Source organism: Rissa tridactyla, chromosome 3, assembly GCF_028500815.1.
Source record: "Rissa tridactyla isolate bRisTri1 chromosome 3, bRisTri1.patW.cur.20221130, whole genome shotgun sequence".
Classification (NCBI taxonomy): Eukaryota; Metazoa; Chordata; class Aves; order Charadriiformes; family Laridae; genus Rissa; species Rissa tridactyla.
This window is the reverse complement of record NC_071468.1, coordinates 110,343,916-110,371,845: the sequence shown is the minus strand read 5'-3', so window position 1 is coordinate 110,371,845 and position 27,930 is coordinate 110,343,916. Positions and strand designations below refer to the sequence as shown.

General features: G+C 38.0%; 1 protein-coding gene across 6 annotated transcripts in view; it reads right to left on the bottom strand.

Annotated features, from left to right (window-relative positions):
• The window catches only part of TAF1B (TATA-box binding protein associated factor, RNA polymerase I subunit B), a 60,838-nt gene that overhangs the window by 21,092 nt on the left and 11,816 nt on the right, over positions 1–27,930 (bottom strand). For all 6 annotated transcript variants that reach the window (XM_054195903.1, XM_054195902.1, XM_054195907.1 and 3 more), the window contains exons 8-11: positions 26,018–26,117; positions 4,581–4,728; positions 2,273–2,450; positions 1,924–1,970 (exon numbers count right to left, since the gene is read on the bottom strand). In XM_054195903.1, the coding sequence (XP_054051878.1) occupies positions 1,924–1,970; positions 2,273–2,450; positions 4,581–4,728; positions 26,018–26,117 (473 nt within the window). The remainder of the gene's footprint in view (positions 1–1,923; positions 1,971–2,272; positions 2,451–4,580; positions 4,729–26,017; positions 26,118–27,930) is intronic.

Genomic DNA, 27,930 nt, shown 5'->3' with positions numbered 1-27,930 from the left:
TTTTGAAGGTGAATATACTATTCTTATAATCAAGCTTACATACGTTTTGTATTATCTGCATTTTTGCTATTCCAGTTACCCTGCCACAGGATGTCTTAGATGCTAGAAATATGGATGGACTCAAAAAGCAACAGACAAATGAAGGGAAGAAAAACCCTTCAGTAGTTCTTAAAATTCAAAGGTGTGGATAAAACTTCTTTTGTTAACTCCTTAAACCCAGAGGTTTAAGTAAGTATTCCTAAATTGCTGGGAGGGCAGTCGGGAGGGGAGGGAGGCAGAAATTTTTATTAAATTCCCTATGAATTATTAAGCACCTGTCACAAGCAAAACCATTATCAGAGACATGATGCTACACTATCATAACCGTTCACCTGGCCAGTACTGCTGGTCTGATGTTCATATAGCCGAGCTGGCTGGAAAATACACAGCTCTGTGATACACACATACACATATACATCTCAACCACATGTTTTATTGAAACATGGACAGTATTGTGTATCTGTGTAGTTCATAGAACACACACACACACACAAACCCACTAGGTAACTACAACTAGCTACTACTGTACAGCTTCCAATCTGTCTTGAAAAACTGTAGGAGTTGAAATACTATTATTTTTTTTTAATTAAAAAAAAAAAAAGACTAGAGAAAGGATAGTTAAATTGAGAATGGAATCAACATAAATTGGATCTTTAAAACTCAGTATTAACCATTATTCATTTCAGCACGCTAAGTTTGAGAAAATGCCAGAGGCAGTTTTCAGATCTGGCACCAATCAGTGCTCTAACAGAAATTCTCACATCAGCTCCTCTGCACAGCTGCTCACCATCACCCCAACATTTTAAGGATAGGGACAACATAGCACAGCTTATGGATCACTTGGCACCAGCAGATTTTAAATTAAAAAAGTGGGCAAAGAATGAGCTGTTAATTCCCAAGGGCAATGAGACTAGTTAATAGGGGAGAAACCCCATTAAGACATTAATGGCTTTGAGCCTCAGTTTGTAAGCAGTTGCACAACTTCTACTCATCGCTATCACGTACTTCAAGTTTTCAAGGGAAATGGAAAGGGAAAAGAAACTAAGATCCAAAATAAGTTTGTGCATCCACTTGAAAATGAGAATGACCAGTTTTAGTTAACAGTGATGACTATCTCTAGATACAGCAGTAATTGTGCTCACGCATGTCTAACACCAATTTTATTATTGAATTGAATTCTAAAAAAGTAACAGAAGGGTCAAAATGGACCCCAAACTGGATGGAAGGCGTAAAAGATAAACCACTGTAACACATCTTTGATCTTATCTTCAACTGTGATCTGGATCAGGCCATGGAATACCTTCCTGAAGATTTCTAATCTTTGATTTGGTCTTTCTGCCCTCAAAGAACCATGTTCACACCATTATCTTCTCTATCTTAATTGCTGCTAGCTTTTCCACACTCTCTCAGGATTATTTGGACTAAGAAAATAGATTACATCTGAAATAAGTTACACACTAAGACATTTTATTTAACAAGACTAAACAAGTTTGGATTTTATCATAAACGTGGTTTGATGCCCCTAATAAGTGTCTGCTATTTACGAACGAAGTGCGTTCCCTCTTTACTGCGTATCCATTCATCTTCACCTACCATGCATAAAATTCTAAAACAAGAGGCAAACGTGCACAAGGAGAAGCAGAAAAGTACCTAGCAAAATGTGTTCCAAATTCCCCTATCCAGTACAATAAGAATTATGCAGGTAAACTGAGATGACTTTATGTGAAGAAGTTGTACTGTTTTCTTTGAATAAAGATTTGCCCTAGAAAAATAAATGACAAAACCACATTTTAACGATCAATAAGACAAGTCTTTCTAAGCCTGATTACAAAGTTATCTAATTTACAAAATCGTAAGATTGCTTCTACTACAATATTTCTGTACCTTCTTTGTTATTTTTATTTCTTTCTTCAGCAAAGTCTGAAAGTAACCTGAAAAAAAATAAAATCAGGCTATTTTGTAGATCCAAATACTGCATTTTTGACATGAAGTTCAAATACAATCCACAAAAATTACACCCTAATTTTATGCCAAGTTTCAGATTCAAACTCGATGATTTTTACAAAGAAGTAATATACAATGTCTAAAACGTTTTCAGGTATGTTTTATGCTACTGAACTTAATCAAAATTAAAATATTATAAATTTAATATTACTAAAGCAAGAATGACCCAAGACAATCCTTTGCACTATTTGAAATTTGGATTTGCTACAGGTTTGGCCTGTACACTTACCATTCATAGTGATCATCTAATAAAAACAATAATTTGAGCACAACTACAATAACTGCTGCAGCAAGAACATCGTATTTCACGTTTCTTGTTGACTTATTTCCAGGCACAAGAGTCAGGAAATCCGCTTCTCCAATACGGATCTTTTTCACCACGCGACAAGTCCAATTATGCAATTCATCTGATTAATGTAAATAAAAATATAAAATGAGTATGTCGAGGCAAACCAGAAGCACTTGTACAGTGCAAATATGTTGGTCATTTGAGGAAAACAATGCTTATGTCTTTTAGGACCATTAGACAGCAATTTTTCAGGCTGAAAAGTATTTTTGATTATTTTTAAAAATACTAGGCAACCTTCACTGTGCTTACATGAAAAACAGTCGTGACTTATTATATTCTCACATGGAGGGGAAAAAAAAAAAATCACATTTTTAATAGTGTTTTGGTCTTACTCAAATGACGTTAGAACACTAATGAATGCTATTGTGGGAAAGCACATCTTAAATCTACATAAATATAGTTCCAAAAAAACCCCCAAAAGCCAAAAACTTGTCACAAACGTTTTTCCTGCATGTTGACTAAGCACCCAGGCGAAGAGGGATTCAGTACCGCAGAGAGGAACAGGGCTCGCTTTAGTTTAAAGAGGGGAGCTGGGTATGAACAGCAGCCTAATCATGGGAGGGCAACGCTCGCTGCCGCCCCGACCGAAGCCGGCTGAGGGACAGACCGTCCCAGCCCAGGTTAAAACTGGCATTACACAGTAAAGCCACGTTATGTCAAACAGATACAGCTCCAGCTCCAAAAGCAGCAGTGTGATATCTGTACAGTCTCTCATTACTCTATGCTTATTTTTCACAGATACAAATCCCCCAAATTTCTCACCTTTCCTGTTCAGCAAGAAATACAGGAGTTGATTACATCACTGTCAGATTCCACAAAGGTTAGCAATGTATGACTAAGTACAACCTTAATCCAGCTATACTTTGTACTCTCCTGCTGCTTACAAAGAGTTCAGTAGGAACTCATTTTTAATCCTCTCGTACATAACAGTAAAAGTTAAACAAAATCTGTAAACCAAATTTTCTTATAAATACTGCCAGTGCATTTTCTTTTATTTCAGATCCTTAAAATGGCCCGTTCATTATTATTTAATGTCCTAAGAGGCACTGCCAATTCATTGCTTAATTTATTTTTTAGGAGTTGTTAGACAGCAGCAGCAGTCCTTTTTCAAATTGTAAAAAAATGCTTCTACATGATAAAAAGTTTAGTTGCAAGGAAAAAACAAAGGGCAATATATTCTTATTTTACAGTAATTTTCAAAGAGTACTTGGCTTTGTATTTCTCAGCAATAAATCTGAAAACGCCATATTTCTAACTGCTTCTTTGATTCAATTGATACTTCAAAATCTAAAACATAATGTGATCCTCTATAGGCTCCAGTGCAACACTGGTGTAAAACTACAAAATAGGAATTTCTACCCTGGAATTTTAGCCCTAAATTTGTTGTTTGTCTTCTCTTTGTTCAACTGTGAGTACAAAGAAAAGCCAAGGAGCTTTGTCCAACAGAACTAACTGCAAAATAAGACAATAAAAACCCCCAAACTATTAATTGTTGGAATGCTTTGAGGAAAAAAAGAAATACTAATTTACAGGCTACTTGTCTGTAGAATTCCTCTTCAGCAATAGTGGTATTTGATAGGAGGTATGGTAGCCCAACAGACACAGTTCACATACTAGGACTTACTGGTCTTTCTCTGGCAATTTAATACTCAAGACTTAACTTCAGGATAAACAAAAATATTCAATAGTTATGCAACATATGATTTCAAAACTAAATTGGAATCAAGTGAGACACCAGCTGATTTGTAACACAGCATCGTTTGTTAATACTAATATTAATGCTAATACGCAATATTATAGAATATATATTCACTATTATATATGAGACAATTCCAGCGCTAAACAATCAGGTCCCGACTTCATAAATCATTTAGCTAAAGTTAATAAATCAAGTGACTTCAACTAGTGCCTCTTAGTTCACATGGATACTGAAAGGTTTGAAATGAAGTATCCACTCCACAGCCTTAGAGAGCCAGCACCAGAGTGCCACTGCATATCTGGGCCTATGATACATACTCTAAATGTTTGATGAAGGTGCTTTCTATAGAAATTATCTTTCAGTTCAAGCTTAAATGGGTATAAATTAGAAGGAAAAGAGCAGGTGCTTTTAAAGTAGTAATTCAAGTCCTTCTAGAGTTTAATAAACCAAAGAAACATTTTATCAGTTCGGGTTTGGGAAAATATTTACCAGGTAAATTGGCTTCCATCAAGTACTTCATGCACAACATGTCTGGATGAAGAAAGCAGCTGTCTGTTATATCTGGAAAACGAGGCAGGTCTAAAAACGCCGCAAGCTCAAGCATTTTGTTGTATACTTCTTCATATACCGGCCATGACTGAAAGACAGGGTTAGAAAGTGTTACACATTTGCTCTGTTAACCATATTTGTTATTCATTTTAAATTAGTTATCGGTGTTAAATTCTGTATTATTTAATACAGAATTACTTATACAGACTCTTTCAGCACTCTGTGACTAAACATACATGCAAGAATGGAGCCAGACTGCAGTATTGCAAAGAGAAACATGCGCTACTTTAAAAGCCCATGAAATACAAAAGGAACAAATAGAAAGTTGCTTCAGACCTGCAACCAACCCACTACCTTTTTGTGATCAGTATGTCTCCAGATGCTCCAAAATTGAAAGAGCATTGGAAGAAAAAAAAAAAAAAAATACAGGTGCAATTGAGGGTGAACTCTCTAAAGAGCTGAGATCACAGAACCACAGAAGGGTGGAGGTTAACAGGGACTGCTTGAGACCATCTAGTCCAAGCCCTCTGCTCGGGTCAGCTACAGCAGGTTGTCCAGGACCACGTCCAGTTGGACTTTGGGTATCTCCATAGATGGCAACCCCACAAGCTCTGTGGGAAATGTGCTCCGGTGTTTCACCACACTCACTGTGCAAGTTTGTATATTTTCCTTATGCTTAAATGGAATTTCTTGTATTTCAGTTTGTGTCCATTTCCACTCATCCTGTCACTGAGTACCACTAAGCAGGATCTGGTTCTTCTCCCTTGTACCCTCCCACCAGGTATTCATACACGCATCATAAGCCCCCTCCCGCCCCGAGTCGTCTCTTCTCCATCTCCAGGATGAACAGTCCTAGCTCTCTCAGCCTCCCCTCGTTTTTCAGAAGCTCCACTCCCTTCATCACCTTCATGGCCCTTTACTGGACTCACTCCAGTATGTCCATATCTCCTTTGTACCGCAGAATCCAGAACTGGACCCATCACTCCAGATTTGTCTCCCCAGGGCTGAGCAGAGAGGAAGGATCGCCTCCCTTGACCTGCTGGCAATACTCTGCCTAATGTGTCCCGGGATGATGTTGGTGCTCTTTGACACAAGGCCACATTCATCTTCACAGAATCTTGTCCACCAGAACTCCCAGGGCCTTCTCTGAGAAGCTGCTTTCCAGCCAGGCAGCCCCCCAGCACGTGCTGGTGTCTGCGGTTATTCCGCAATAGGTATTTATCACCGAGAATACGATCGATATGAGGCTGACAGGCCTTTAGTTCCCTGGATCCTCCTTTCTGCTCTTCTTGCAGACAGGGGTGATCTTTGCTTTCTTCCAGTCCTCAAGTAACTCCCCCAGTCACCATGATTTTTCAAAAACTGACAGTGGCTTTGCAACGACACCAGCCAGCCACCCCAGCACTTGTGGCAGCATCCTGTCACGGCCCATTAACCTTCATAAGTCCAGTTTGTTTAAATATTCCTAACCTCATCCTCCCTCCAACAAGGGTAAATTTACCTTCCCCCGGGCTTTCCCATTGGTTTGAGGGATCTGGAATTGGTGAAGGCTGCAAAAACATGAGGTAAAAAAAGGCATTCATCACCTTAGCCTTCTCCTTGGGTCTTTGTGACCATGTCCCCATTCCCATTCAGAAGCAGGCTCATGGTCTTCAGAACCTTCCCACAGAATCTTTAATATAATTTTTTTAAGAAAAAAAATAAATCTAATTCCATATTTGCATATTTATTCATGAAAGTTCTCACAATTTCTACTGAGGTTTTCCTGCTAGAGGAGAATATAACTTGCAGCCAGATTTTGTCACGCTTATTCATAATGAACTCAGCAGGACCCGGTGAAGTTTGCGTAAGGTTGGACTGTAAGACTTGACCCTCATTTCTCAATACTTTAAGAATTAAGAATGTTTTATTAAACATTCTTAATTCTTTCTATTTTAAATGATTACTTATATTTATCTCTTAAAGTGATAATTTTCAGTGGTTCAGGCTACTCTACCATTTTAAACATATAAAAAGCATTGCTTTTTCTGCTTGTGTTGGCGGTTCTAATTCAGTAGAGCGCTTGATCATGTATTCATATTTATCAAGTCAATTTGTGCATAAGATACTTTCCTATAATAGGCCTTGAGCAGGGATTTACACTTTATGCACAGGTTCAAAACTTTCCCGAAAAAGAGTGAATTCAGGCTTAGTTTTTTTCTAGACCAGAATAAAAACAGAGCAATCATGTTTAAAACAACAGTAAGACTGCAATAATGAATTTTTATTCAATCATTTGGCCTCATCTCTTTTAATAAGCTGAGTAGCCAATGCTCAAATTTTATTGTTTTGAATGACTGCCAACATTTCCTTTTCTTTTTTTTTTTTAAATTATCTCCCCCTCAGACTGCAGTTCAGACTTGCTTAACTGTGTGAACACATGCTTAAGCAAATGAATAATTTTGCTGTCACTTACTATTACACATGCAACTTTTTGTAACAGTTAGGAAGTTGTACCCTGTTCATTATATTTTCTAAACAGTGTTAAAAATTGGCTTAGAGTGCTACAGGACTATCTTGAGAAACAAGAAAAACACGCATTACGAGACTTCTACAGAAGACCAGGCTCACAGTACTTTCCATTCCTGTTAAAAAGCAATGCTAAACTGAATACCAAAACAATCTGGAACAAAACCTGAATCAGATGTAACTTCTCTTGAGCGTATTTGGAGAAAAATTAAAGTCCCAGGATAGTTCAAATAAAAGCATCACGTAAATACCAGTCCTAATTAGATATAAAGGAAATAAGTTTTTCCCTTTAATGAAAGGCAGTTGAATTAGTAGCTTCTTAATAATATATGAGAGATGAAAATAAATTAAGACACGGGAATTCAGTCATTTGAAGCATTCCCGTTGTCAAATATTAAACTATCACCCATGAAGTTATCTGAACAGCCTAATTTAACACAGAGGTACTTTGAGGAATAAAACTGCTAATTGGAGGGCTCAAGCTAGGCACCTTCATTACCTTCTATCTGAGCTTCTCTCACTGCATCAGGCTAAGGGGACAGCTTTCCTCTGCTAGGTACTACTGAGTCATCCCTTCCTCCTCAAGCCCGACACCGACTTCTGTCTCAAAGCTTTTGACTGCAAGTTAGAGAAGGCAATTGGTTCTTTTTCAAAATGGCTAGAAAACAGTCTTCCCTTTGCAATGACAACTGATGCTTTCTTTTTTCTTTTTCTTTTTTAAAGAGTAAACAAGTGGTGTAAAAGCTACAAATAAAAATTACTACCGAGAGCTATCATTTGGCTTATTTTAGAAAGGATGTTAACAGACAAAAAATGGTTTTAGTTGATGTGCGTTCAAAAAGAAAAGTAAACACAATTGGACGTGCAGATCTAAGAAGGGCGTACTCATCCACCATAAAGATCAACCAAATCAACTGCTACTTTCCAGGGCTTAACCCCCTAAGCTCACAAACATTCACTGTAGTACTCATGTTTCTACAACACAGCGCTGAGTCATGACGATGCAAGTTCCACCAAACACCACGCTGCCAGGAGTACACAGTAATCTCTTGGACTGTAAACTGCAAGCATAAGCTGGATCCAACACAAGATCACATCTCAGTAGAACACATCACAGCAAAGATCTGAAGGCTGAAAGGTTGAGGACTGCGGGGACTGTAGAGCATTTCAGTCATCAAGAACTGAGGATTTTTACCAGTCACTACATACCCTGTTCCTGCCCTGTTTAATGCTGAAAGAGCTGTGTGTTCAAAGAGCAAATCTCTTATTCTGCAAAGTTTCATGTGTACTGGGAGAGTTAAAATAGAAAGAACATCCAAATTCCACGCAACAAACACAGCAAATGATAGCACAATATTAAGAATAAGCAAGATGCAGCAAAAATGCAGCTTCAAAATAAATAAAAGTGATCACCTTCTACCTAGCTATGTACCTCTGCCAGAAAAAAAGAACCTGATAAAACAAGTTGCACTGAAAGTCAACCAGCAAATCAACCAGGAAAGCAAGATCCAGAGCTGGGGCCTCCTTCAGGAGAAAAACCTCTGCCTCCAGCACCCCACGATTAAACCCCAAGGGAGGAATACTTGGACAAGAGGGGACAGTGTTAGATCATACACCACATGCTCTCAAAGTATAACTTTCGCTTATCCAATCATAAATTAAAGAATTTTGCATTACGTATTTTCAAGTTGTGTTTCTGTGCTAAATGTTAGGACAACTCCCCTGTCCATCAGCACGTGGAGTTACTGAGCTCTCACCTTGTTTCAAGAACCTGGGAAACACTCCACATATAAAACTCAGTTACAAACCCTTGAGGGCACTTAATAATTTCAGGAAGACTGACAGAAAACCCTTTTAAAGTTATGCCACCTGCTAGCCTTTTCAGGTGTTTCGCAAGCTGGGATTTCTTCAGGACCGATCAACAATGCTGACAGAGTCTACAGCTTGTCTAGATTGGGTACAGAGGTTACTGAGAACTTTTCTTAACTGTTTTGTCTTTAAAATCTCCGTATCTTATTCCCACAAATAAGGTAACTTCAGATCTTCTCCAGAAAGCAATAGGAAAGATGAGAACTAGGGAATATGCTTTTCTTTTCTTTGCCACCATCCTCAGCTGAGCACAGGAGGACAAAATACACATTATTGAGTCGGTGAAGAACTGTCTAGAACAAGGTTTTCATGGTGATAAATATTCATTAGACTATTTAAATTGGTTGCCTTTATCTTTCAAAGTTACATGGAATTTTTCACCTGTATTAGAAAAGAACAAGCTGGTGTTCAGAAGCAGATGAGCCAAACTATTAGCATGATAATCAGATCACGGTAACAGGTAATTGTTTTGGGTAAGCCAAGATTGCAGCCTCTCCTACTTGTTTGGACAATATCAGAATGTTGCTGATCAACAAGTAGAAAACAGTATGCACTGGCTGGCTTTCTAGATTCATTTGCAGGCTCCAGAGCTTCTGGTTTTACATGTGGTCTGACTGACCCTCCTTAGATGACTGTATAGGCTGTTTCCTTCTGTATCAGAACAACATCCCAGCAGCCATTACTTACATTTTCACAGTTCAGGTTATCCTTCTACCTGTGAACTTCCATCCGGAAAACCCTTTCTTCCCATGCCTGCACATTCTCTAAGGCTCTACCGTCACCTGTCCAGCAGCAGACATCTTTCCTAAGTGATTCCTTTAATGACCATTTAATACTGGAATCTAATAAAGTCCAACTTCACTTTTTCATTCTTGGCTTTTTGTTGCTCTCTGGGAACTTTTGATGTTCAGAGTTTGGCTGTAAAAAGCAGCACAGCTTCATCACTTTTAAGATGACCAAGACAACCTAGACCGAGTTTGAAAAAGAGTGTTCCAAACTTCTCAGGAAATGGACCAAGAAGGCAATTTAACTTGGAGATTTGGAAAACATCAAGTTAGGAGGCTTGGAGAAGGGGTTTTTACAACACAATCCAGAATTTTGGTCCAATTCTTGCATAAAGCAAAAGACATTTATTGTAAAAATAATAAATCAAGTGGATGCCCTAATGTGTGTAAACATCTTTGAATATAGTCTGCATTGAAACACACTTTGCCAGGAACCTAAACTAGCTTTAAACTTCCATAAGGTAAAATTAGGTACCAACAACGAGCACAGCAGTCGAGTGCTCTACGGAGCCTGGTTCACCTTATTTTGCTTCTGCTGCTCAACTGGTTCAGATATATCTGGTCGTCTGCAGCATAAGCCTGATGTGGGACGATGCCAGCCGCAGTGCACACAGGTTACATAAAAGAATTGACAGTAAAGACAATAACTGTATCAGCTGTGAAATTTACACCCAGGTTAGTATTGTAAACTGAATGAAATGACCTTGCGAACCAATCATTACGTACTATATCCTTAATGTCATCAGCTAGCCCAAACTCCTAGATTACTAAAGATTTTTTTTTTCGTGCTTTGTGTGTACTCTCACAATATTACCAATCTGGCTACCTCCCATACAAACACGCACGAATGAATCTTGCTGATGTATATCTTTTAAACAACATTTTTTCCCCCCTTGCCTAACCTCTGCCCACCTCTCAGGGACCATCACCATTCCACCTGGAACAGCAGCAAGCTAATACAACAGCCATCGCACGCAAATTAAATGTGCTTTAGCACTGTGTTTTATTATGAATACAAACTTTAAAAAATAAGCATCACTCACTAATACTTTTTTCCCCAGCTATGTTAGATAGCAAAACTAATGTTAGTCAACTGTTGCACTGTTCGATTCTGTGAAGTCTCAAGCTAAATTTTTCACGAATGCCTTCTTTGCAGAGCACAGGGTATACAGAACAGACACACGTGATGTAAAGGCTGGACATCGTAAACACTGTTACCACTGCTATGTAGAAATGTCCCAGACTTGTGAATTGCTGGTGAGTATGAAAGTATACTGGGGAGAGCCCCTGTACCCCCCCTCCCCCCCACATTTTTTCCTATGTAACTATCAGAAACAGGAGAGCAGAATCAATGAGCTTCCAGTCTGACTCGGTGCAGCCATTCGATGTGGACTAAATGAGCGGATAAATTTCTGCAAACCCTGATATCCATGAATCACATACAGATGCTGATGTAACAGCGAGAGGGTGTGCCTGGAATTATTGAAAGGGAACCAAATGACAAGAAGAACAAAGACGGGTGAAACTGTGACAACTCCATTTAGATAACTGCTAAGAAATATGCATCTCATGAGACTTCTTCCACCAGAAAAAACACAAAGAGACCAAGCACACGCTTACAGTTGCTGCTTTACAAGCCTCATCAAGCAGAAGGGATAACTGAAAGGTAACACAAGACAACGAAATCAATTTGTCCACCTTGAAGCCAGGCAAACACGTTGCCCAAATTATCTGCCTGGCAACAAATGGGCAGAAAAGGTGGCAGGAGGAAGAAAAGTCAAGATACCATTTGAAAAATCATAGATGATGTCACACTGTCAGCTACTACGTCTTAAAATCCCAAACTACTCCTGATCATTGTTGCAGAGGAAATGAGAAGGATCTTCGTATAGAAAAAGAAGATTAATTTTAGAAGACGACTCAATAAAAAATGTTTATGCATCTTTGAGAGAAAAAAAAATATATAGGTGTGCTAAGATATTAGTCTGCATTAAATTGACACAGGCAGTCTTTACTGAAGAATTCGAGATTGCTTGTGGATGAGCCAGCAACCACATACAAGAGAAAAAGCTAATTGAACATCCAGTACAGTTGTACACTTTTACCAGAGGAAATGAAAAGAGAGAAGAGATTTTCATTGGATGCATAGCAGACCTTTTAATATACTAGTTTCAGAGGAAGACATCTTGTTCATTACACGATTCCTGGCCAAAGTGGTTTTTGAATAAATGAGTTTCAATATTATTAAACCAAGAGAGACACATGCTTGAGCGTTAGCTTGATCATGCTCACATGCTAACTCTGACAAATATCGCTTTTCTAAAAAAGTAGTCTTTCTACAAACAGAGAGAGTAATCCAATAAGGAGCTGAACTGTCATAATGTACTGAAATTTAAGAGTTTGAGAACAGATTTCATCGAATTTCATAAATATTTTGTTAGGTTTGTTTTCTTTCTTCATTAAGTAATGCTTTAAGACAGGTATGGACAAGCTACAGTTTCTGTTACACAACAGCAAGCTCCCATGATAAACTTGATTACAATAACCCTTTCAGCAGTGAACTTCCTCCTCAGCTTTTTTTTTTTCTTTCAAGTAAAAGCCTCACCCTTGCTTCTTTTCATTCTGCACTGCTTTCTACCCTGAACAAGTACAGCATGCACCTGTTAAAATGCACAAAAAATACAGAGCTAGACAGAAAAAAAATAAATCCCACAGACAGAGGCAGCCACCCCAACAAAACTGAGATTACAAGGTATCTCAAAACACCAGCAGACCACAGCAGGAATCGCTGCTTGTTTTGGAAAGTAAAAACAGCATTAGAAGATTATTTTTTAAATAAACAAGAACAACTGGCTTCTGTCTTAATTTGAATCCTTTAAATAGTTACCACTAAAAAAAATATAAAAAAAATCATATGGCAATTAATCTCATCCAAATTTTAGACAGGAAAAGAGGCTCTTACACATCAGACCTTAAATGTTTTTAGAACAGGATCTCAGCAAACAGAGCAATGTGTCTAAAAGCCAGTCTGGTGGATATACTTTCCAGGGAAGCAGAAAGCCATTGTCATTCCAGTCTGAACACTCTGGGAGAAAACAGAGCAAACACTTGACCTGCATTCACAAGTTTATTAATAGATTTAGTCAGGCATTAACTTTGTTTGAATCAGCCCCAAACTAAAATATAAATACGCAATTCACCAAAACCTGGAGTGTGAGACAATCCAAACAGCAGCAGTTTCCTAGGAGCTGTGGGATGACTTGAAGACCTGGGTATTAGCCAGTAACAGATTATTAAATGATAAAATAACCTTTTGAAAAGCCACTGTGAAAAAAAAAAAAAATAAATACGGGGACAACTTTACAGGATTTTCGAAATCTTCAGGTTTCCTCATGATGGTGCCACAAACCCACCCCATTGCCTCAGGCAGGTCTCTTTGTCCCAGTTTTCCACCTTGTGATAGAGCAGCACGACACCACCCCTGAGAGCCCGGCCCTGGAGGAGCAGCCACCGGGCAGCCAAAGGCACCTCGTGGGATGAGGGGGAACCACCAGCACCAAAAGAAGAGAAAGAACCAAATATTCCGCAGCTGTGCTGGCTTCACATGGCACGCACTAAAGCAGGCTTAAACTCCCATATTAAATGAAGAAAAGGAAAAGAGATATGGAGCGGCTCATTTTTTTTATTGCGTGTTAAACTAAGATGCTACAATATGAGATGAAGTGATTAATGACTACACCCTAGCACACTTACACATCAGTCTCAGCTAAAAGCAAATTCATTCCAGTAATTCCTAAATTCCATACGCTTTACTTTAAAACCTTAATCGCTATTCAAAGACATGAAAGGAAGACCGTATTAGCTTAATCTATTCACAAATCCAAGACCTGTGCTTACTTTTAGGGCCCCAAAAAAATTGCACAGAACTGAAGGCTGTTTAGAAATATTATGGGTAAAATGGAAAAACCCTTAAGGTGCCATCTCTGCCATTCCAAGATGGCTCCCCCACGGCCTAGAATTTATTTACTCTTACATGGCTTTTCACGTTTCTCCTCTTACCACATTTCTAGGCCAGACTTCTTGCCAGCGTTCCTTCTTCCTCCTAGTGTTGGGATCATCACTACTACTCAAAACCAAGAAATTTCACATTGTGAGTTTTTAAACAAGCAATTCCTTTAGTCCCTCCACCAAAACAAACCAAAGGATCACTAGAAAAATACTGGCATTCAAAACCCTTTTTCAAAAAGCAGTTTTTACTTAAGAAAACTGTATAGCTTTCATTGCTTAGGATTCTTTGACATAAGCTAGAGATACCCCTTTTAAGCACTGATTTTGCATATTTTTACTATTTAATCATTCCTCAACATTTTTCAAGCTGAATACGAAACATCTCCAGATCTTTAAATCTGAAACTTTGAAGGATGGTATTTGGTTCACCTAACTTAAAGGCTTGAACTATGACTTAAAAAGGAGTTGTGAGATAACTAGTTAATGAAAAATGAAGTTTTACGATCTTAAAAAAAAGTCTCCTCAGAACACAAAAACCACAAAATGAAACCGTAACTAAAATCCCAGAACAACAACAACAAAAAAAAGCGTCTGTACCACACCAATCCATAAAGATCTACTTAGCATTGCATCCAGCAGCAAGCAAGAGAGATGCGTAGGGAGGAATTTAGGAACCAAACAAGCCACAATGACACTTCACCAAGTACCTGTGCAGCTTCACACCGTTTGTGCCCCAGTCAGCAGTGAGATCGCTGCATTTTTTAGTTTCAGATACCTTTTCTTTCCTGGCATTTGTCCAGTCGTTATCTGGCCCTTTCAACACCCAAAACATCCTACCGCAAGGAGTTTCACCAGTTACCCACAAGACACGGGCAGCCACATTTCCTGCTGTTTGATTCTGAATCTGCAGAACAGCAACCTTTTCTGACACCTCCCAGTCCTTGTACTGGAAGAGACATTGAAGAGTTGCCTCCCAAACACATTCTACAAACTATCGCCCGATCTTCCTTTAAGTCACCTCTTCTTTAGGCTGGAAAGTTAGTAGATAAAGTTAATTGTCTCCGGTAGGAAAACTGTCCCTACATTTGATGATCCCTGTTGTGACACTCTGTACCTCTTACTTAGTTCTTCTGTAACTTTGAGAAGAGGGAGAACAGCAAGAAAAACCCAGCCAGAATTCCATGGAGTATTTAAAAATATGGGTGCATGATAGATTTATACATTGACATAAAGTTGATCTCCATTTCTGTACTAGAAGTCAGGAGTTATTAGAAAATAATTCCAATGTAGCTGGGCTACAACAACGGCATGTTTGAAAACAGCAACACGAAGCGATTACAGAAACATGTATAATTAAGATCACGCCGATATTTAAATTAAGGCTGGTACATGAACATAATAGCATTGACAACACCTGTTTACGGAAAATGCTACAAGTTTTATTCTTTAAAAAATAAAATCTCTTCCTATTTAACAAACATAACAGCATGGACAAATCTGTTGACTGACATGTACGTCATGGGTGTGCTTGGACACAGAACAGACAACGGTGGGGAAAAAAAAAAAGTGTATCTCTGTGTTTTAATAGCAGCTCATGGGCCACTGAATCATCTTTTTTTAAAGAAAACCAAAAAATAATGTGTAATGCTTACCCACTGTAATGATGCCACACAAAAAACCGCAAACTTGCACTGTATCTGTCTTTTAAGGTCTTCTTCCCACTCACTTTATCTTTACTTGTACTACTTTCACCAAATTGACTCAATAGACTCATATATATATATATATATTTTAAAAGTCAACTGTAGGACAGGAAGAAAATTTGAGACATTTCAAGATGTATTTTCTCCATCTGTGTTCTCATAACCGTGAAGATCAGAGAGTATATATTCCAGTAGATGCAGAATGGGGCAGGTTTGCCCTTTTTTTGTTCTTCCCCTCCTTCCCTCTCCAGTAAATCTGATCAATGGGGTAGCATTTTTTCAACACTTGTTCCAAACTGCTCAGAACATAGGATTAAGGATTTTATCAAGAAAGAAGAGGAAAAAAGTGAAAAGACAAGACTGAATAGAATGATGAAGACTAAGCAACTTGTAGGTATACTTTTATTTACATCATGATTTTTTGTTTAAAATTATCATTCTTCTTTAGAAATGACTTCTGCAAGTTAGGTAGTCTTTACTTGCATCGATACAGGCATTTTACCTTTTCCTACAAGGTTTACTCATCAAAAATGGTCAGCAGACAATTTTATTTTAAAAACCATCTCGGTTGTAGTCTTTAGCTTTCGTGAAACTAGAAAATGATTTAACATATCATCATTCAAAATAGTAATGTCAGTTTAGTGAACACGTTGTCGTCACCTATCAAATTCCCAATACCAAAGCAGTCACCAAATGGTATAAATCGTTTCCACAGTAAGAATTTCAGTACAGTGACCTCATGCAATATTCAGAATACAAAAGTATACAGAGGAATTTTGCTCCTCCTTAGACAGGGGGACAAAAACCATAAAGCCCTAGAACAGTGATTCATTTCATCTGCCCCTCCTAGAGGAGTACTATAATTAGGAAACTAAATCCACACCCACAACTAAAGAAATAGGAGCACTTAAGAAATACTGTGAAGTTTATAAACTTCTATTGACATACCCAAACTCTGTAATGAAGCAAATGCTAATCCTTCTGCTTTTAAGTGGATGAAATTATAGTACCATAAATAGCATCTTTGATATAAAACAATCACAAAGAATGAAATATCATTTGCTGTACAAAAGCACTCCGCCACATTGCATCCAATTTAGGGTACAAATGAGGGAATGTTACCAGAAAACCCAAGCGACACACTAGCCTGATGAGCAGGACAAATATCTATCATTTTTAGTAACACTAAAGACAGTCATCATGAGATTCCTATGGATCTTCAGTGGTCAATATTACAGCTTCATATCAGCTTATGCCATATAAGCTTAGACTTTACCCAGAATATCTATCCCCTGGCTCTATGTTTGGATAAAGGCTGGTATGAGCCGTGTGCTCTACAGCCATTCCTGAGTAACATCATCCTCACAGACATCCCGCTCTTCCCTGAGCACCTCATGGTTTGAATACAGACCTTACTCTTTCCTGCGCTGCAATAAAGTTTGCTGCTCATCTATTTGCGTGAGAAGATACTAATTTTTTCTGTATTCGAAAGAATGATGAAAAAGTGCTTAGGCTTTGTTCTCAGTGCAAGGTCGGAAGAATTACCACTGTGAGGGAAGGCAGCATGCAAACTCTACGAGCTTGCCCAGCCCTCCAGGAAAAGAGCTGAGCGTAGGCAAGAAGAAAGAAGCATCAACATCTAACAACAGTCCCTCTGCTAACCTCCGTCTATCCTTCTTCAGTATCTACGTTTAAGTCATCTAATGAAAATACTCTCGGTAAGTGATAGAGCTAGCTACTTTTCAAAGCCTCCCAAGGAAGATCCTATCTAAGCTTAGGCACTTCAAACACAGTAAAATATTTTATCAATTTGTGACTGCAGGAAACAAAACAAATCAGAAGCAGCTCAAAAGTATCTAACAGGAAAATGCAGGCAATTGTTTCCAAGGAGAATAAGCTGTGTAATACACTTAGATACAGAAGTGATAGTTTCTACGTGTTATTCGGTACTGTAAATTCAAAGAACTAGTTTTCAAGAAACTTGTAATACTGATGCTACTTCCGGTCAGAACCAAATCATTCAGCCAATCTTAGCAGCATAAATTACATGAACCCCTCACACTTTATAACGAGCTGGAAGAGACGATTAGAAATTAGCGAGGACCGAATGCCGAATTACTTCTAAAATTAAGACACTACCCTCAAAAGCTGAAGAATACAACCAAGTCCTAGTTTTGGTTATATAGAGCAGGTGATTGTCAAAATATTGAGCAAGCTTCTCTTAGTCCATGAGAAACCCTCCAATTTTATGTTTTCCTCCAGGCTACCTGACAGTTCTCCTGCCCCCAACATTCACAGGGAAATCAAAATCAGGAAGCGTCTTGAACTACTTAAACTCATCAGCTAAATTTACAAAACAAAATGGCTTTTACTATGCTTGAACAATGCTGAATTGATTCAAATACATTTTTGTGGCACATTCCCAACCAGGTTTTACTGAGCAACTCTGTTGTTAGATGGTCACAAGGCACAAAATGTTTATACAGCACAAGTATTAATAACTGTATTCCAATTGTAACGTTGCCTTCAATGAAGAGAATCAGAAAAAGGAGCTAAATCTGAGGTTCAATAGCTTTCATCTTCCTGCCATAGTAAAACTTATCAACACATAACCATATTGTGACATAAATTATTAGCATTACATCGTTATTATGGACCTGGAAGAGAAGTCCAGCACTGGGTAGTACTGCACAAGGATAAAAGTCCTGAATTTAAACATGGCTCTCAGTAGGATAGCGAACAATACGAAAACATGTAGCTCCTAGATATGAAAGTATGTGATTTAGACCTCTCCAAATACAGCTCGGGCAGGTCCCTACACTCCCAGGCAGGTCTGTCATACCCCTCTTTTTATTGTGGGATCAGGGGATAAAGGGAAAACCATAAATAAAAGATCCCCCTTTTGAAGCAGAAGGGGGGATCTCTCTGCATAGTGCTCAGGGACAAGCTCTTGGTTAAAAAAAGGCAAGAAACAGCACTATAGGTATTCTGCAATGAAACAAAGAGGTAAAGGCGACTAAGCTGTAAGCAGCAGGGAAACGAAAAAAAAAAAAAACAACCCAAACCTTGAATTTCAATGCCACAGGTAAATAGGTAAGTCGTGAAACAAATACGAAGAAAAAGCAAGATTGTTCTGTAACTGGAAAAAGGATATGAATACATCTTGTTAAAATAACATGTAAGGAAGAGAAAAGTTATGTCTACAAAAAAGCAAAACAGTATCTGATAAAAACAAGTATTTTACAAAGGAGAGGCACGGATAATTTACACACAAGAAGCTTCAAGGAAATAACTGAGGAGCTCTCTGAAACACAAATGTTGTTTTTTAAATAATCCTAAGAAATTCTAAACATCAAAGAACTCTCCACATTAATATGCAGTATTTAAAAAATGTAAACGGGGAGATTCAGGAACTCTAGAATGATTAGCTTGGCACAGATCCTGAACAAAATAATACAATGGTAATGGGAAAAATGGAAGCTAAAAATATCCTGTCAGTCAAGCAGCCTTCATAAGGTCAGGAGAGGAGAGAGCCGACTGAAGCTCCAGCTCCCACAAGGAGCTGCTCTGAAAAACCTTTTTCCTTCTTTATGGGATAGTAAAAGGGGACCCAAATCAAAATTACTACAAAGTTTCACTGGAAGACCGTAATTCATAATTGTACTCAAAACTCAAGAGCTGCTCTGCTGGAAAGCAGAGTTTGCAGAACAAAGGAGCAAAACAGAAGCATCCTTGATAGAAGAGGGATATATTGGTAAATTCATCTCAGAAATCAGATCTCCCAAATCCTCAGCAGAAGTGAGATTTGATTGAAGGTGACACAGAAAGGTGGGTGCCAGAAGGATTAGTCACAGAGGAATACAGATACAAAAGTGCTGTCAAGAATAAAATCAAGCAAAATCTAAAAAAAAAAAAAAAAAAAAAAAAGTAAAGAAAGAAATGGAATAGAAGAACAAAAAGAAAATACAAGCTATAGAATACTGTAAAAGAAGAAACCAAAGAATTGGAAAGCTTCCAGACAGCGTAGAGAAGAATGATCATCTCTCAATGTTTAAAGCAAGCCTTTCACTCCCAAATAAAAGAGGAAAGAAATCCAAGCTAGGAAGGGTGTGTTCCTCCAACTCAAATAAAATAAAATAAATCCAAAGGATCATACAATAAAATGCTCTGCACTAAAGTGGCACTTTCTCACAGGAGCTAAAGTTTTCCAGTCTACTTTATAAATACATTATAGTACCTACTTCAGCACCTGTGAGAGGTTACCTTATGGAAAAGAGACCCTGGATGAAACAGACCTTTTCTTAGGAGAGCAAATATTTCTTTTCAAACTCTTCCTTTTCCCATCAACGCGAACATCAGTTCATAGAATACTCTAGGTTGGAAGGGACCTTAAGATCATTGTCATAAGGGAGCATGAATTAAAATTTAAAATTTAAAGTGAACACAATGGAGAGCTGCCCAGAGCTACCGGCCTAATGTGACACAGACAAAACCAGACATAATTTTAATATAGAATGATAAGCTATTAAGCCTGAAAGAAAAAAGGTACCGGGGGGAAGAAAGGAACAAGAAGCCTTTCAGTTAGATGGGAGGAAGGGGTGAAAATCCTGACATGTGCTTTTGTCTTTCGTGATTCTTCTTCTCTTGTCCACAACACTGATTTCTGACTAGCACAGTATATTGCTGCCACTTTACCAAGGTACACTCAAGATTTTTCTGCAGGTAAAGGTAAGGAAAATGCTAACATCCCTCTCAGTCGGAAGTTTAGGAAGGATTTCTGTATTATGGAAAAACCTGAAGAGTAACACAAGGAATTATTTAAGAATCAAGACATCTAGGGATGAAAACGGGCAAATTATATAGAGTAGAATTCCAACTAAATAGCTTCGGTTAATATGGGTACATTGAAGGCAGGATGTTTAAAAGGAAACAAAAAAAAAAAAACAAAGATAACCAAAACTAACCTGGATATTCATTTTCTCACATTGCAAGGTCAAAGCTGTCTGAATACGTACATTTCTTCTTATAGGCAGGAATACTTAGCGGATTATAAAAAACAAAAACCGCAGTGGAAGACAGAGAGGAATGGAATTAAATAATAAAAAAAAAAAAGGAATCATTTTTAAGATACAGGCTCCTAGACAGCAAGGTGTATCAACAACACTGTCAACACTGAAGCATTCAATGGCCTTGTAAAAGGCAGAAGGTTTCAGACAGAATTGTGCAGCTACTTCCATGTAAGATTTAAAAAGAAAAAAAAAAAAAAAGAAAAAAAGAGAAAGGATTATATAGAGAAGCCACTCTATGACCACACTTTAGGGCAGAAGTAGTAGCAAGGATTATTCAGTAAATACCCCTTCCTTCTGTCTTCGAAGGCAGGCTGGTGGACAATTTCTGAACAGAATTCATCTAACACCCACCAAGCTCAACTCTCTCCTAGGCTCCCCATCCCTGAGAAAAAAAGAGATTCTTAGTAATTTTAGGAAGAAAGGAGTTATTTCAAAGTTGGAGGAGAAACAGAGAGGGGAACTTCACTGAGGTCACACATCGGGCTCCTTGCCAAGTCCAGATATTTGTGCATCTAAAAAGATGACCATTCCAGAAGCTCCTCAGAACAACAGCATCTGAAAGATATTTATGAGACTACACCTGTCCTGTTCCACAGAGCACATACTCCAAAGCGATGTGTTTATTATCTTCAATACTTTAGTAAACCATGTTGCCCAACAGCCATGGGAGTCACCTGCTTACCTATATATATACACGTACATTTAAGTTTTTGTGTGTGTGTGTGTGTGTGTGTGTGTGTGTGTGTGTGTGTGTGTTAAGAATGTGAGAATCACAAACACAATTTATTTTTGGACCTTAAAAAAAGCCAAACAAACTGATCTACTATGCATTAATGGTAAAATATGCCAAAAAGTAATGAGTTTTATAAAAAATAATGAAAGCTAAAGGTAAACTTGAGACAGCAAAGCAGACCCAAAATAATTACAAAAGAGATAATCGGGTATACAGTCCTGAGTCAAAAAAGGTAAAAAACCCCAGATCTATGGCAAGGACAAGTTGTTGCTAGCTCAAGAGAAAAGGGATTTTGTATGATGAGGATACAGATAAATCCCTAAAAGCAAAATAGAGGATGTGTATCTTAAGGATGTATCCCTACTTCAAGCAGAAAAGGAAGAGGGAATTTGTGTGTAGCTCCACTGAAGGACAGATACTACCAATAAAAATACAACAAACTGAAAGCAAATTAGCCACGGAACTTTATACATATTACTACTAATTTACAAATTTGTTTTAGCTCCTACACTGGTAGGCTTTTAAAGAAACAGATATTCTCTGCATTAAAAAGGAAACAAAAATGACTTCCACCTAAAAGAGAAGATATGACTGCGCTCACCAAAGATGTGCTGGCTACTGGCACAAGCTCCAAGATCAGCAGGGATTTATTGAAGTTAAACAAATTGCAAATAGCAAGAAAAAAAACTTGATCTCCTGCATAGAATAAAAATCAAAACTTAAGTATCTTATTCTTTCTTGATGCATAAAAAAAAAGGTTTTAATCAAATGGAATGATAATACTTGTTTTAGAAAAATGAAATTTTGCAGAGTAAGATGAAAACTTTCTTTTCTTCTCTTGTATCGGGAAATTAAAACTTCTGAACTAAGAACAGAGCAGGAGCATCCTGCTACTGCTGCTGTTTGCCTTCTGAACCCTCTGATCGTGCATTTAGGTAAAACTCATTTACCAAAGGCTAACTTCTAACATAATCACGATTTTCATAGAGGGAGGGATAAATAGGATGATTAATCAAGTGAAGACTTAGAAAAGAGACTTGGAGCAATGGAAAAATAAACACGTATGGAAGATAAACAACTGATTTTACACAAAGATCTTTTATAAAGTACTTTTATCCTTCATAAAATACTCATGAGAAGAGTACTTCTGTCCAGCTAGGACCTGACACGTTTCTAACAGTTATGCATCATAATAAAGATGATACAGAGAGGTGGAGGCTCCTTTTCCCTTTATTTATGAGGCAGAGCTCCCAGACTTCTGGACAGAGATGTCCAGATAGGATAAACTTTGTGATGGGTATTTTAAATAAAGTTCAGTTTGGGCAGAATGAAAAACTATGTCCTTATTATTAGCTATTCCATTACTAAAATATGAAGGGCTTATCTGCCACCTACACTGAAAACGTGAAATGGAATACAAAGCATACTATACCATTTGAATCATAGCATACTTGAGGTTGGAAGGGAGCTCTGGAGATCGTTGAGTCCAACGCCTCTGCTCAAAGCAGGGTCAACTACAGCAAGCTGCTCAGGATTGTGTCCAGTCAGGTTTTGTGCATGTCCAAAGATGCGGACTCCACCGTGGTTCAGGGCAGCCTGCTCTAGCATTCAGTCATGCTTACAGAAGAAGTTTTATGTTTAAATGGAATTTCCTGTATTTATCATCAACTCCTGTCTTTCTACTGGGCACCACCAAGAAGAGAGCCTGACTCCATCCCCACTCCTTCCCGTCAGGTGTTTACACACATTATTGAAATCTCCCCCAGCCTTCTCTTCTCAGTGATAAAAATCCCAGCGCTCTCAGCCTCTCCTTGTATGACAGATGCTGCAGTCACCTCTAATTGCTAAATTGTACGCGGGACAGGCAAAAATTGTCAGTGATATAGGCTTACACAGCACAGAAGTTCATCTGCTGGAAAGCCTCAGACTAGTCACATTCCTTGCACATGAAATACTACTACTAAATGACGAGGCATAAAAAAAAATAGCCTTATGCATGTACACGTACACACGTCACTACATAGAAAGATAGAAAGTAGATGTGACTCACCTTGTAATAATTGTTGCATTTATTTTTTTAAAGCTATAACAACTTCAACCTTGTACAAATTCCATATATTTTGGGTATCTGGGAAATTGTTACTGAAAAAAAGCATTAAGCCACTGAGAATATTTTTATATAAGATGAGTCTTATCAGTTAGGCTTCGTCTGTACTCAACTGATAAAACAATACTTAGTATGACTTCAAATCCTTCAAGCTATGATGACATAACTACTTCTTGACTCAAATTTTGGCTGCAGGGAATTAGCACAGGACACAATTAAACACACTAAAAAATCTGTTCAAAATAAAAAGGAGACATATTGAATAGTCCTCTCAGTTATCAAGATTTTTGACCATGTTTGCAGCTTACATTCACTAGACTTGAAGCACAATAAATAATGGCATTAGAACATCTTATCTGCCTGGTCATTAACAGTCATAATCCCCTAAAGGTTTTGAAGATAATTGTCTATAGAAAATTATATACAGAACACCAAGGAGAAAAGAAAGCAGGCTGTATTTTCAGGATGGAGTATTGCACAATCTGACTTCCTGATCCAGGAAAATAACCTCATCTCTTGAGTTTCTCAAAACTCAGATGTCAAAACCAGATACAGTAAACTATTGGTAATCTCAGTGCTGCAATGAGCAGCAAGATCAGTTCTGAAACATGAGATGCAGGAAACAGTCAGGAAGGTTTTTACAATTATCATCCCAATGACGCAGTCAAAAATGTTAAAACTAAACCTGAGGATGCATTACACTAAAGGCACATTGAAGGTAAAGTAGGAAGCAGATATTCCTTGAAAGAGGAAGCCACGATAATACTGAAGTGGCTGGAAAATAAACTGTACGGTAAGTTTACAGAACTTTCCCTATGTATCTCAATGAAAACAAATTTAAGAGATTAATTGATTAGCATGATTGCCTACTTATGCTTTGGAAGCGAGGGGTGCAAGTGTCAGTATCACAGACAAGCAAGATGGAAGTCAAAAGTTACACAAATTCAGCTTTCAGATCAGCAAGTTCCCATAAGCTAAGTGGCAGACCACACTAGACACAGACTCATCTTAAGCAATAATAAGAGGAAAAGAAATTCATATTTGGGGTTTTTTTTCCCCAGTTTGTCAAAAAAGGAAAATGCATATATGCTATACAAGTGTTTAAGCCAGAGAATGAAATGGCTACTTCTTTTTTTAAATAAAAAGTGGAACAAGATTAAATTTACCAGCTTCTAGCTCTCAAGTTGTCAACCCCCACTTCCGTGTCAGGACATGCTACAATCCGTAGTGGAAGTGTGCTTATGGAGGGACAGTAACATAATCCAAACTGAGAGCTCTGGGAGAAAGCAAGCTAATAGGGACTGACGAAATCAGCTTTGGGATTGGGATCGGATCATCCTGCATGCCAGAAACAGCTCTATCCCAAAAGAATGCAGTAGGATCCTCCAAGGGCAACGGTCATCTCCTCTCTGCAATCCAGATCTCCCACTTTGAGGCATGGCACAAGTTTCACAGCTGCAATTCATATGAAAATATTATCTGTGTGATTCTTAGGATTTGGAGTGGAGTGTTATTTTATTTAATTAGACCAGAATAAAAGTTCTGTGTAACCATTTTTCAGAGACAACACTACCTCCAAAGGATGGAGGCAAAGAAGGACAGAGAGACTGAGAACTAAAAGAGCTTACAAAAAAAAAAATTACACCCACATTTCAACCTGATCTATTAAGGAAAGACCTAAGACAGAAAAAGAAATCAAGAATTTTTATATTATATTTATCTCCTGGTTTTTAAAAGTTGAGGTAATAACAGGCAGGATAGCAGTAGTATATAAAAAAAAATGCTACACATTAGCTTCTGAACAACTCACGACCTGCTGAATATAAGCTGCATATTGGAGATGGTAACATTACTTGCAACGTCATCACTGGGGGCTTGGGCTACAAACACCTTACAGCAGGCAAAAACCTAGCTTTTCCTGTTAGCAGAATTGCTGCTTTCTGCTCTTCAAAGCTAAGATTTTAGTTGCTCACTTCAAAAATCAAAAATAAACCTTTGTTCTGCAACACAAACACCAGTGGGCAATCGTTACCACAACACGTAATAATCTTAAATAAGGGAAATTTACATTTTACTCAAGACGGTCCATCACTCTTCAGCTTCTAGAAAGGCTGTAACCCCTTATGTAGATTTTAGGTTTGATATATTTCAACCAGTACAGCAAGAAACAGAACAAAAGATATCATCTAAACCATATTTTATGAAAAGAATATGGAATTACAAACAAATTCAAGAGATATTTTAAATAAGCACCAAAAAGGGTAACTTATTGCCCTTAATCATGAAGCCAAATCCTATTTCTGAGTGTTCCAAAAGCAGTTCTGAATATCTTTTTCTCCACAAGTACTTATTGATTTCGGTTTAACTTAGGTAATCAGCTTAATAAGGCTGGTTAAAGATTAAAGCACTCCAAGTCACAGAGCGCACCAGTTTCTGCACAGGCTCCAATAATGTGAAACATGAACTCCACAACATAAGAATAGATTTAATCAATCTATTAGTACAGTGACCAAAAAAATTAAAATACCACAAGATAACTAGGTTTTTGTTGTGGTTTTTTTTCCTTAATCTTTCCCTTTAAGAAAAAAAAATTACCTCTACACGAAAGATCTTAAGATCAAGTCCATATAATTTCATCTTCTCCGGAAAATGCTGAAAAACATTCAGATATGGAATATGACCTTCAACAACAAACCTGCATTAAAAAAAAAAAAAAATGAAGACCAAATCAAAATAGTATTTGGTATGACAAACGCATATATTTATTCTAAAATTAATACACAAATCAATTTCTGATTTGAAATAACATTAGTATTATACTGCCTAAGCGATTCTACCCGAAGCTACACACCCTTAAATGCTCCACAGGACAAAAACCAGTTCAATCGTTTAACAGGCCTTTACGTTGAAGCTCAGATACGATTGACAAATGATAATGTTATGGCAGCAAGCTTACAATCAACATGCTCGTATGGAGTTTGTTCCACACATTCTTCAGCTACTGTGTTTCTGAAACTGCTTTAAAGCCTCCTTGGAATGGTATAGAATTTTTTTTTTTTTTTCAAAATTCTAAAGCTTTAAGTAAATTTTAGTTTTAAAACACACACTTTCTGCTGGAGAAGTTTGAGGCAGGTAATGTGGCAGGGAAGAGAGTCACAGAATGATGAGCAGATACACAGAACTGAAAGCCCATTAATTACATCTGTATTCTGTTTTGTTAAAAAAAAAGTATTATTTGGGTATTAAAAGAAATGGGTTTGTATACTAATTAATTTTTTTTTTTTAATTTGCACCCAAATAATGCATTTTTTTGTTAAAAACTGGCTTTGGTAAGTGGTTGACAGTATTATTTGGGATTTTTCTTGGCTTTTTCATACATATACATATATAAAAGTATACACACACACATATATACACTCATAAGATGGGGCTTAACAACAGCTACTAATAAAAAGCCACCACCACACCAATCCCCTGCTCTTATCTAACACCTTAGGTGACATTCACAGCTGCACTAAATTGAAGAACTTAAAACTTGAGTGATGGCTTCACAAAATGGATTGAGCCAACCTAAGAGCTCAACATAACTAGTACTCTGGCTGTGTGCTCCTGTTGCTCATCATCCTCTTCTACAAATGTAACTCACAACAGCAAAAGCTTGCCCGTTACCCTGTTTCAAGAAAGGTTTGTTTCCCACCACCTAACAAACTGGGGAGGCTCACAGATGGTTCCAACAAGTGCCTCACAGAGGCAGGAGGAGAGAAGAAAGGGAAGCAAGACCTTCCTCTTTCAGCAACAGGGACCCATTACTGGTTCAGCTGATGATAAGCTTTGGCTGACACGTGTTAAGGTGCAATCACACAATTAGCTGACAGATCTGAAGAGCTGGTACCAAGACACCAAGAGCAGCAACCTCCTGAGCCAGCACAGCAACAGCTGGAAGAGGACAAACAATCAAGACCTTCCTTGGGGTGTGGTGGAGCAGTGATTGCAGCCAAACCACCCTAACAGCTTGCTGCCTCCGAAATGGGAAATCCCACCCTCCCTGCAGTCCTCTGCCACACACTCCTCCCTGCTGACAAAAGCACTTGTGTGACTTCTCAGACAGAGGATTAGATTGAAAACGAGTCTTTTGTTTTCCAGGGTTTGATTTCAACTAGACAGATTTCCAGACTCAGCTGACTGCAGGGACGTTATTGCCAGCACAAGGCTGAAAGGGACTGTGGTGAAGCAAATTAACCTGCGCCAAAATATCCGGTGAAATTTTCTTTTGCAAAATTAGTTTTCTGCAGATCTACTTCTTTCAACTAACATAGCAAAAACTGGATGAATTTAGTACCCAGGGCAAAAGAAAGGGCAAGAATGTTTATGCAGGACCACAGCAGCTCAGCTTGAACTGATGCTGAAACCACATCATTATACTGCAAGAGGCAAGCAATGTCCATCAACATTGGTGTCTTTTTTGAAAAAAAGTTTTCACTAACTTGGCTGTACCAAGTTAAAGCATT